This window comes from Dermacentor andersoni, chromosome 1 (genome assembly GCF_023375885.2).
Source record: "Dermacentor andersoni chromosome 1, qqDerAnde1_hic_scaffold, whole genome shotgun sequence".
In the NCBI taxonomy this organism is placed as follows: Eukaryota; Metazoa; Arthropoda; class Arachnida; order Ixodida; family Ixodidae; genus Dermacentor; species Dermacentor andersoni.
Window position 1 is genome coordinate 312,176,672 of NC_092814.1, and position 12,117 is coordinate 312,188,788.

General features: G+C 48.6%; 1 protein-coding gene across 1 annotated transcript in view; it reads right to left on the minus strand.

Moving 5' to 3' along the window:
* LOC126548463 (O-acyltransferase like protein-like) overlaps positions 1 to 12,117 on the minus strand; it is a 34,136-nt gene that overhangs the window by 12,153 nt on the left and 9,866 nt on the right. Inside the window, exons 3-5 of the mRNA XM_050196654.3 lie at positions 11,754 to 11,855; positions 9,479 to 9,647; positions 8,554 to 8,633 (exon numbers count right to left, since the gene is read on the minus strand). Coding sequence (XP_050052611.2) covers positions 8,554 to 8,633; positions 9,479 to 9,647; positions 11,754 to 11,855 — 351 coding nt within the window. The remainder of the gene's footprint in view (positions 1 to 8,553; positions 8,634 to 9,478; positions 9,648 to 11,753; positions 11,856 to 12,117) is intronic.

A 12,117-nucleotide genomic window follows, 5' to 3' on the forward strand; every position in this document is an offset into this window, starting at 1 on the left:
GTGAGACATCTTTCCTTATACGTGGGTTGCATTTCCATGCCGAATTTGATGGGCGTTCGTCCTTTGGTCCATAGAAAACGAATCACACTTCGTTTCTCGTACGCCGTGGACGTGTAAAGCACAACCGCGTTCTTCAACAACTGACAGCAGTGCCGTGCCGCAGAGCTACCGGCAGATAAGGCCGGGCCGGTCCAAGAAAGGTGCACCGCTCGGAATGGATATATTTACTTCGCACTTACAGCCGTAATTTGGCTAAAAAATAGGGACGAATACTTTATGATTCACCCTCGTATTTCAAGAAGCCTTTATGAAGAACATTCACGCCGCGATGGGAAAATATCGTGCAGTCAGCAGTAGAAAAAACAGCCACAACCTTCGAAAACAATATCGCCACGTTAAACGCCAAAATCGATGGGATTGCGCCACAGCTCAGTAATTTTATCGCGCACTTAAAGAACAACTACGTCACCAAGGCACAGTTCGACAATTCGCGCCACGCGACTCGGAAGAAGGCACGGGCGAACAGGGACAGCGACTCTCGATCATTCTATCTCACCAACTCGTGATCGCCGAGACGAATACGAATCCGTCAGCGATGCAGATCCCTAACGACAACGTGAAGGACCAGCATTCAACTATACGCATATGGCAATGTAACTGTCTATCGTACCCCCCTCGACACGCCAACCTGCAAGAATTCAAGCTGAATCAACCTGACGTCATAGCACTACGGTAAACCAACACGCAGAACGTCCGACTGCGAGGATACGCCACATATGCACAAACCTAATGCACTGCCATACTGGCCAAGAAAACTCTTAAGCGCAAAAACACGACGTGGAGAACACCCGGCCAGAACACACCCTAATCGAGGTTTCACCGGAAGGAAAGACGCAGAAAAGCCTATTCATGTCCAGCGTGTACAGCCCCCCTCGGGACCATTTACTGGACTTCGATCAGTTTGTACGAGAGATCAAGAAGTCCACAAATGGCCACCAAGTCGTAATAACTAGTGCGGGACTTCAACGCCTCACACATGGCATGGGGCTATCAGACCACCACGAGGAAGGGTGATAGAGTGCACGATGCCACCCAGCAACACAGATTAACCCTCTGGAATGATCCTCTCCAGACCATGAGGAATGGAAACAGCGTCTCCAGGGACACAAACCCCGATATTACCTTTACAGCTGACGTACCCTGGGCAGGGGGGAATCGACTTCAGGAAACCTTGTGTAGCGATCACCATATCCTCCAAATAGATGTAGCATACACCCGTAGACAGGCAAAGACCGGAATTGCATGGTTAACTGAATGTAATCCTTTAGGGACAACCTAGATTCCGGAGCAACCATAACCGACGTTGACGAGTGGCTCATAAATGTACTAGATACAGCAGAACGCCGCACCAAGATACGGCATCTCCACCGCCTCTGGGAGGCCAGACGTGGGCCCCTCAAAAGATGGAAGCGACAAAAGCTAAACAGAAAGCTAAAGACACGCATCGCCCTCCTTACCAAGCAGGCTATAACAGACATATGTTCATGTTTACACAGACGGCTCCGCGTCACCAAGGGCATCGACAGCAGCTGTGGTGATACCAGCCCAACAGATGACTCGAGGTTTCATATTAGATCATAATTCTACATCAATCGCTGCAGAGCTTGTGGCTATTCGGGAAGCGATTCGCCACATCTGCGGGGAAAGACCTCAAGAGTGGTGCATTTTCACGGACTCAAAACCCGCGCTGCAAATTTTGGGATGCTTCCTTCGCCACACCATATATCAGGTTCTGGCACTGCAGATCACCGAGCTACTTTCATGCGCTCAAGAAAAACGCCACCGCATAGTGTTCCAATGGATCCCGGGACACTGTGGGCTCAACGGTAATGAGATGGCCGATGCTGCAGCAAGGCGCGCCCTCAGCAATAGCCTGCGAACTGTAGTGCCATTCTCCAGACCGGACATCACATGCCTCCTGTCGGAATTAATGAAGAGTGCGACGAGAAGATACTGGGCCCAGTCAGACGCTCGTCAAGTCCGCCTTAAAAGGCTGGATCCTGATATGAAATTTCCTATTCTTCGTGGAATTCCACACCCTCATACATGCCTGATACACAGACTGCGATTAGGCGTCGCCTTCACGCGCAAATACTTGCACCTTATTGGACGGACAGACTCCCCGGACTGTTCAGTGTGTGGCGCTGTAGAGACTATAGACCATGTGCTCGTGGTGTGCCCTGAGTATGCGCGCGAAAGACTGACAATGGCAGATACCTTGAGACATTTACACAATGGACCACTGTTGGAGGACCTCTTGCTAGGTGCATGGCCACAGAGTTGGCAGACGACAGAGACAATGCGTGCTCTTTCACGTTTCCTAGGTGACACGGGCCTGGACTCACGCCTGTGATACCAGTTGTGTAATGTGTCCTTCACCTCATTCCTCCCATTATCATCCCCCATTGTGACCCTTTTTCTTCCCCTCTTCCCCTTCCCTTACGTAGAGTAGCAGGCCAGATGCTCCATTATTCGGCCGACCTCTCTACATTTTCCAGTCATTAAAATACCTCTTCTATGCGGACCACCTCACCAGGTAGAACTAGCACGCTTTCTGGGACAAGCTACAGGGGACTTTGAGCACCAAGAGATCCTGGCTCATATGTGCACTCCTATCCACTGAACCCACCAAAGCGAAAAAGAAGCAACATCTCCACAGACTTATCCACAACCACGCCGGATCAGAAGAACACCTCCTCCGAGAAATACAAAAGAAAATCCGCGGAGACGCTTCCTTTCCCGCGTCAACTCGCAGCAAAGAATACGCTGGAAAACCAAATCCACAACTCGGCCGACCCTTTACGCACGCCGAACTCCACGTATCACCCTATCCAGGGTGACTAGAAATACCAACCCCGGCAAAGACCGGATCGTCAGCAAACACTTGCGCAGTCTACCGGATCAGGCCACCGCGGCTATCCACCGGTATTGTAATGAGCGCTGGGAGAAAAGAGAACTGCCTGCTGAATGGAAGCACTTGGAGATCACCATGATCCCCAAGCTCAACAAACCTCTCAACTTGGAGAACCTACGACAATCTCCTTCACCTCGTGCGTGGGAAAGCTCTTCGAATATATGGTGCACGACGGCATTACCCAGTACCTCGAAGAGAACAGCCACCTACCGGACACCACGTTCAGCTTCAGGCAGCACCTCTCAACGCAGGACGTACTATTACAACTGAAAGAAGGGCTTCTCGATCGATCAGTTTAACATCCGAAATAAAGAGAGAGAGAGAGAGAGAGAGAGAGAGAAAATGTTAAATGAAAGGCAGGGAGGTTAACCAGGACTGAGCCCGGTTCGCTACCCTACACTGGGGGAAGGAAAAAAGAGAGGGAAAGATTAAGAGGAGAAGAGAAAGTCCACTATGGATATCGCCGACGTGGTAACAATTTTCTACTCCATGTCACTGACTGGCACTCAGTACGGACCGCAAACGGTCTCCAATCCGGTAGCTTTCAAAAGTCGCAGCAGCGCTTTTGTCGACGGTTTTGTATCTAACTGATTTAGAGCTGTGCAGAAGTCATGCCTCTTATTTTCAAAAGATGGGCAGTACTCCATAGTGGCAGTAGACGTCAAAGGAGCCTGTGATAACGTCAGCCGCGACGCGATCCTGAACAACCTCGAAGGCACCGGCTGCGGCACTAGGACCTACGCGTATACGTCAGAAATTTTCTGATGGACCGCACGGCGACCGTCGCGATCTGCAACATCCGCAGCGAAATTTAAGCTTTCAACTTCTTAACAGACGCACTGCGCAAAGGTCGGTCATCTCGCCGCTACTCTGCAATATGGCTATGATCAAGCTACCAAACTCTTCGAGACCATACGAGATCTGCGTCACGCGATGTACGCTTATGACATCACGCTCTGGACCACAGCTACGAACACTGGAAGGCAAGAAAGCCGGATATAAGAAGCCATAGACACCATTGAAAGCTATCTCCGAAGCTTGGGCCAACGCTGCGCCCCCGAGAAGTCTGAGCACCTCGTCCTGAAAGCAAGAATGAGAAGCAGGCCACCCAGCTACGAAGAGCCCGACCCCAGCGTCACCCTCAACGGGACAAGAATCCCGAAAGTCGATACTATACGAATACTTGGACTCGACAGGACACACATCGACAAGGACGGATCTGGACGGCCAGCCTACCGGCACCACAACGCTAAGAATAATACAAGCACTGCTCACCCGCCGCATCATATACGGCATGCCGTACCTGGCTTTAAAGAATGCAGAAATAGAAAAGCTCAACATCATGATAAGGAAGGCAATCAAAGTCGCCCTGGGACTACCCCCCCTCCCCCCCCCCCCCAAGGCCTCCCCTACACGTCACCTTAAGATGGGCGTCGACAACACGTGGCAAGAGCCCGCCGAAGCGCACACGAACAGCCGACTGTAACGACTCAAGCTCATGCCCACCGGGAGATCAGTACTCCGAAACATGAACTACAGCGAGACGTACGTCGCAGACAGGGACACGAAATAGCGAATCCCACCGTTCGAGAGTCTCTCTGCATCGCATGCGTCCCGCACAACATGCATCCATATACCACAAGAGTAGAAGACAGGCTAGAGCCGACGCTGTCAAACGAAGATTCAAGCAAGACCCGGACGCCCGCTACACCGACTCGGCGAAGTATCCGCATCGAAATGCGTACGCTCTCAGCGTCGTAGACTCCCGAGGCTGCGAGTTAGTATCAGCAAGCGGCAAGGCACGCAACCCGGAAGCGGCTCAAGAAGTGGCAATCGCTCTCGCCATCACCACATGTGAAAACGTAGCGGGTATGTTCACTGACTTTCAGGCCGCCTGTAGAAACTTTTCGAGGGGCCGCATCTCGGCCGATGCACTGAAGATAGTAAAACGGCGAAGCACTCCGCTCCCGTACACCTGCGTTACGTGGGCACCCGGACACGAGGGACTAGAGGGGAACGAAGAAGCCTACGCCGCTGCCCGCGAACACGTCAGACGGGCTCACCTCGCCCCACACGCTATCCAACCCGCGACAGAAGAGGTGGAGGCCGTACCCACCAACTATTCGGCGATATTACAATACTAGAGGCTCGGGCACCGGGCGTACCCTCCACCGCACCCAAAACTCGGCAGAGAAAAAAGTATGATCCTCAGACGCCTACAAAGTAACACGTACACTCACGGAATGATAATGCACGCCTCTACCCGACGCTCCACAGCTACATCTTCCCACTCTGCAACGTACCCTACACCCTGACACACTTGCTCCTGGAATGCCTGTGGCATGAACACAGCGAAATGCAACCGGCAACAGACGCGAACCGAGCACTACAAGCAAACAAAGACGACCTATATAGTCGAAACGTGGGAGGCGAAGCTTATTCTCGGGGACCTGGAAGACCAACGACAACTCGTCGCCAGGGCCAAGAGGGCAGTCGAAGTCAAAGGGCTCCTGGACTAAGAAGCTTTCCCACCTCAGGGTGATACCGGGCCTCACTCGGGAGTACTGTTTCGATCAATAAACGTTTCTTTCTCTCTCTCGGGAAGTTGTGTGCTATGTTGGCAGTATTTCTGACATTTTCTGGAGAACGGCATTAGAATTCTACGAGGCAGGAGCTTTCTTCCATCCCTAAATTTACTCTGGTGAGTGAGTGTACGCTTTTAAAGCACAGTTTTCTAGATGAAGCCTGTCGGACTTAGTTGGCCGTGGTTGTTGCAGCTGCTGCTATGTTGCCGAAAAGCTCTCACAAACGACATCACTCACATAAAAAATAGGTTTATAGTTATACTATGTAGCCCTATTTGTGCTATCCCAGCAGATCTGCCGGTTGCCAGCTTCGTTCTCCGCGGAATTAAGCAATGAAACAACAAACAGTACCTGTAAGTACCCTCAGCGCATAATTCCTATATTAAGCTTTCTATGCTTTATTTCCTGCGGTTCGGCGCGTCCGCTCGGTCGGCTTGCCAAGTGGGCTGGTCCTAAACATAGTGCAGTAGCAAACTGGACAGATACCATTGAGAGAGAGAGAAAATGATAACTGAAAGGCAGGGAAGTTAACCAGGGCTGAGCCCGGTAGGCTACCCTACAGTGGGGGAAGGAAAAAAGGGGAAGGAAAGATTAAGCGAATAAGAGAACGTCCATTGTGGATATGGCTGACGCAGTAACAGTTTTGTGCTCTATATCACTGATGGTCACTCAGTCCGGATCACATACGGTCACTCAATCCGGTAGATTAAAAAAAAGAAAAGCGCACTGGAGATTGCATGATGAAAAGCAGGTTTTGTTAGAAATCGCTAACTTTACCAAATTCACGGCTTTTAATTCGGGCTTTTCAGTGATAAAACTAAGCGAACTACGTTAGCGAAAAGGAAATGGAGTCTCATTTTAATCCAATCATGATCATCAGCCTGTTTTATGTCCACTACAGGACGAAGGCCTCTCGCTGCGATCTCCAATTACCCCTGTCCTGCGCCAACCGATTCTAACTAGTGCCCGCCAATTTCCTAATTTCTTCGCTCCAGTTAGAATTCTGCCGTCTTCGACTGCGTTTCCCTTTTCTTCGTACCCATTCTGTAACCCTTATGGTCCAACGGTTATCTAACCGGCGCATTACATGAGCTACCCAGTTCAATTTTTTTTTATGCGAAGCATATTACTAGAGCTCAACCCAGCTCCTCAGGCGCGGCGGTGTCGCCTTCAATACCACGTGACTCCGTGACGTCACGACAGAGGAGAAACGGGGCTCCAACTCGCGCCGTCTCTCGCGGCGTCGCCTTCAAGGCTGACCACGTGACACCGTGACGTCACGACAGAGGAGAAACGGGGCTCCAACTCGCGCCGTCGCTCGCGGCGTCGCGGCGGTATATAAGCAGCTGCGCTTGTTTCTAGGTGGCTTTGGCTCAACTCTTGCAAGATGGGCTGGGTGGGAATCGAACCAGGGTCTCCGGAGTGTGAGACGGAGACGCTACCACTGAGCCACGAGTACGATGCTTCAAAGCGGTACAAAAGCGCCTCTAGTGAATGCGGTGTTGCCTTAGAAACAAGCTTCGTTGCCGCGCCGAACGCTACGTTGCTCGACGCTCACTGCGTCCAATGCGGGGCGCGTAGTCGCTGCGCCGTAGCCCATTGTCTTACACCCCTTGGCGGGTCGACGGGAACGCTGTCGCGTTCCACTCTTGAAGGCGAAGCAGAGTAACGCATGAGTTGTTTCTTCGTCTAGCCGAACCAAATATAGCCAAGCAACAGCAGTTCACCAGGCTAAACAGTGGTTCAACAACTAAAATAAAGGCTAGTATGCTTCGCATCCTGGGCTTAACCTTAGCTAAGCCACAGCCATTTTTCTCTTGATGACAATTAGAATATAGTATATACCCGTTTGCTCTCTGATCCAAACCGCTCTCTTTCTGTCTCTTAACGTTATGCCTGGCAATCTTCGTTCCATCTCTCTTTGCGCGATCCTTAACTTGTTCTCAAGTTTCTTTGTGAGTCTCCAAGTCTCTGGCCCATATGTCAGCACTGGTAAAATGCACTGATTGTACACCTTCCTTTTCAATGATAATGGTAAGCTTCCAGTTAGGAGCTGACAATGACTGCCGTATGCGATCCAACCCATTTTTATTCTTCTATAAATTTCCTTCTCATGATCAGGGTTCCCTGTGATTAATTGAACTAGGTAAACGTACTCCTTCACAGACTCTAGAGGCTGGCTGGCGATCTTGAACTCTTGTTGCCTTGCCAGGCTATTCATCATTATCTTTGTCTTCTGCATATTATCCAACCCCACTTTTACACTCTCTCTGTTAAAGTCCTCAATCATTTGTTGTAACTCGTCTGCATTGTTGCTGAATAGAACAATGTCATCGGCAAACCGAAGGTCGCTGAGCTATTCGCCGTCGATCCTTACTCCTAAGCCTTCCCAGTTTAATAGCCTGAATACTTCTTCCAAGCACGCAGTGAGTAGCATTGGAGAGATTGTCTCCCTCTGACCCCTTTCTTTATAGGTATCTTCCTGCTTTTCCTGTGCAGAATTAAGGCAGCTGTAGAACCTCCGTAGACATTTTCCAAGGTATATACGTAAGCGTTCTGTACTCCTTGATTACGTAATGCCTCTATGACTGCTGGTATCTCTACTGAATCAAATGCCTTTTCGTAATCTATGAAAGCCATATAGAGAGGCTTATTGTACTCGGCGGATTTCTCGATAGCCTGATCAATGACATGGATGTGATCCATTGTAGAGTATCCCTTCCTGAAGCCAGCCTGTTCCCTTGGTTGACTAAAGTAATTCATTTTTCATTTCATTTGCCCTTACTAACACATTGCCGCCGCCCACAAGGCGGAGCATGAAATGTAAAACTGAACTTTAATTCTAGTGAAAGGGCGAGCGATCCATGAAATTACAACTTCTTTGCGTATCAAACACCAACTGAGTAGTGCAGCAATGGGTGTATAATGGCTGTATTAGCTCGCATTTGCTGTCCATCGCCTGTTTCCTTAATAAAAACTGATGGAGCGACTTACTGGTAGAATACGGGCACGAGCAGTGCTCCGGCCACAGTGAACTGCATCATGAGTGCGAACAACCATGTGTGCTCCATACACTGCAAGGTAGGTAAGGTTTGCTGGTTAACACAGGTAATGTGGCGACAGTAGAGCAAAAGATAAACATCTCCGCGTTGGGCAGCAGTTGCTATGCAGTCGGCAATATCGTCAGTTCAGATGGTGCAATGCGATACATGATATGGTAAATGGAGAACCGCAGCTCACTAACAAAGTGGCCGGGGCGGCATGCAGCGATGCAGCGGCCAAAACACGGTTAAGCCCAGCCGCACGAAGATGCATTGTTTGGAGACGGCTCTATGAAATGATAACATCTCTTTTGGATGTGGCTGCAAGTGCGTTCATTTTTTATTTATTCTGGATTGAAGTGGAATCCAACGCGATCTCTGTCAAATTAAGACAAACATGAATCGGTCATGGCCGTAACATCACTGGAAGTCTGAATCGTTTTTTCGTGGAGGGAAACGTCAAACACTTCCCAATTCTTGATTATTCTGCTGTAGTTTCAAGTCTTGAAACCACTTGAGGGGCCAAATTCAGAAATTTTTTCATTTGTAAGTGCTGTTGGCCACTGGTCGGTCACCTTCGCACAATAAAATGTCCACCATCCCGATTAGCAGGCATCTGTTCTTAAGAAATTTTAGCGTAAGAATATTTGTGTGAATACGGACCCTGTTCGTTACTGGGTACCTCACAACTCTAATCAATCGCTGCGTTACTTAATGGCGCTCTTGATTCCTAACCTGACACTATACGAAAAAAAGTCGCTGACCCAAAATGCATAATTAAGCGGCAGAAGAGCCATGTTAGTAACAACGGATGTTTCGATATCTACTGCCGTACTGGGTGTTGAAAAGTAAACTGTTCTGTAGATTATGGTCAAGACCTGCTGCTTCCTTGGAAAGAAGTTGTTGATGTGCAGCACGTTGAGCCACCAGCTGTTGCGGCACTGGCCCACCATGCGTACAGATTCATACTCCCAGGTCGGACCCTGGCCCAGCTGGGGAAACGCCGGGGCCACTAGCACTGTAGTTAACACCATCAGGGGCGCCAACCTGCGCATATTTGGAATGGTGGGATTGCGTATGCGTTCGTGTGGGGTAGTATGCACGTCGCCTTGCTTCTGTGGATAGAAACAAACAGAGAAACAAACAAGAAAACAAGCGAGCAAACAAATATGCAAGCAACAAAGCAGCCGAACAAACAAACAAATAAACGAACAACCACAGAACCATGCGAAGGTGCAAACAAATAATAAAACACAAAAAAGGGAAAGAAAGTAAAAAAAAAAGTAACCTTAAAAAAACTAATTATTCTTAGCTGTGATTGTACGCCGTGCACGCAAATGAATTGACGTATGACAATAATTTTCCTTTTTTTGGTGTGAAGCATCTGTTTATTCCATATGTAACTTCATTTGATGGAGTTATTGTAATCCCTGACGGATTGCGTTCAGCCTCGTTATGCCCAAGCAGTGTGAACCTGGCTGCATCGGGCAGTGCGGGAAAAGTCGAATTGGAGCTACATATGAAATAAACAGTTAAGACCGTAAAAAGCAGATGGCAGAACTTAATTTATTTTTGGAATGTAAATGAAGTGGTAAGACATTGAGTTGATTCCCATCGACTATTAAAGAGACGAGGCAATAGAGCTGCAAAAACTTCTTTGCATGGTTCCTATCGCACCTAAAATCAAATTAATCAGGTTTGATGCGGCACACAATAGCAAATATACAATACAATTTGCAAGAGCAAAGATCGAAGCGCAGGAAACACGGTAAATACACAGGTGAAAGACCCAGCCTCAGAAAAGCGTGCAATGCTCTTAAGAGGGGAACGGCGGTAAAAAGAAACAGTAAGAAGAAATTAATGAAAACGGAAAGTAAAAGATGTGCGCAAAGAAACATGTACAGTTCTTTAACATCTCGCAGTAAATATCCAAGACCACATATTACAGTGTGATTATAACAGTAAAGATCAATACTACAAGCAACAGCCGAAGAAAAGAAGGCAGTTACATTTACTACATTATAAATACGATCACTGTCGTCAAATATTTTTTACTCGTACGGATAATCTACAGATGCTTTTGTGGAATGTACAGATCCACTAAAGATTTCTAAACATCGCCATACCATTTTATTTCAGGTGAACGGTTGCGTTGGTGGCTGTTTTTTTTTCGGTGCAGCGACCCTATAAAGCGACATTTTGTGTCTTGCACATGAACTCACGCTGAGGTCTTATACTTGCTTGAACGTTCAATTCAACAAGTGGGGCTTGAACTTGCAGGGAAGGAGTGTCGACGTTCTGGACATGAGGACGGTGAGTTCTAGCGCGATTTTTCAGCCTCGGTTTTTCCACAAACGCGATAACCCACACACGTCATTTAACTCGCTAGACTGGTGGTTCTCAGTAAGTAAAAGGTGTTCGAGAAAAACAGGTTTTAAGGTTTTTTGGAGGTCTCAATTTACAGGAAAACTTCGCAGTCACTAGCCTAAGGAGCTAAGCAGGCATTTATTCTCTGCATTTAAAGCAGCAGGAGTCACTAGCATAGTGAAATTCAGGGAAATATGTGGCTTTGAAAATTCAGCGGAACAGGGATCTTGCTACTTGAAGCCCTGCTGCACAATGTAGTTCAACAAGATTTGGTCATGTTTTTGTATTATGCGCGGCGCAAACCTCGCATATCACTAAGCATCTGGCTGCAGGTGTTTTGCGATGTGCGAGAAAAGACCAAAAGTAAAGAAAGCGTTACGTTGCAGAGCTGCCAATCGGCGCTGTAATGACGCACACTGTTTCTTACGTGCCACTTAATATACGCGCCGCTTAATAGCCACTATTTCACACATGGACAATATGTGATTAACGGCCTTTTCGTACATATGGCCTGCCCTCGAATTCGTGTAGCCGTCGAAAATGCACAAAATATTGGATATCAACACGAGATTGTTTGATAAGATAGATCAGTCGCTGCATATTATTTTGGTTGTCGATACGGTGGTAATAAAATGACAAAACGTTTCCCCATTGACTGCATGCGTGCCCTTCCACAACGAGCGAGAAATAAAAAAAAAAAAGAAGTCGAGTAATCTCCTCTGCGTAACTCGTCGTATGCGAACGTTTAATAGGCTACGCCAACAAAGAAAGAAATATTCCTTGTACCTGATCACTCGATGAAGCAGGTACTTGAGCACGTAGCGTTTGGTCCGCACGGCGTTCTCCTCTCGCAGCCGACGGTTGCTCACGTACACCATCATGAGACCCCTGCGCGCGTGAGTGAGCGCCTGAGCGTTAGATTAGGAGGCTCGTCGTCCCAGCAGCCCAAAAGTGCACCTGACCCGCGCGTCCACTTCTGTGCGTGTGCGGCCCCGGTTCGCCGGTGTGTACACTTAACCTCCACTCGCGAAACCTCCTCCCCTCCCCCCCCCCCCCCCCCCCCCCCTTGAGACGGGGCTACGCAAAGCATATATGTGTGTGTTGATAGATTCAAACTTTCGGGCTGCGTCGGCTTGTGCGCTATTAGTTG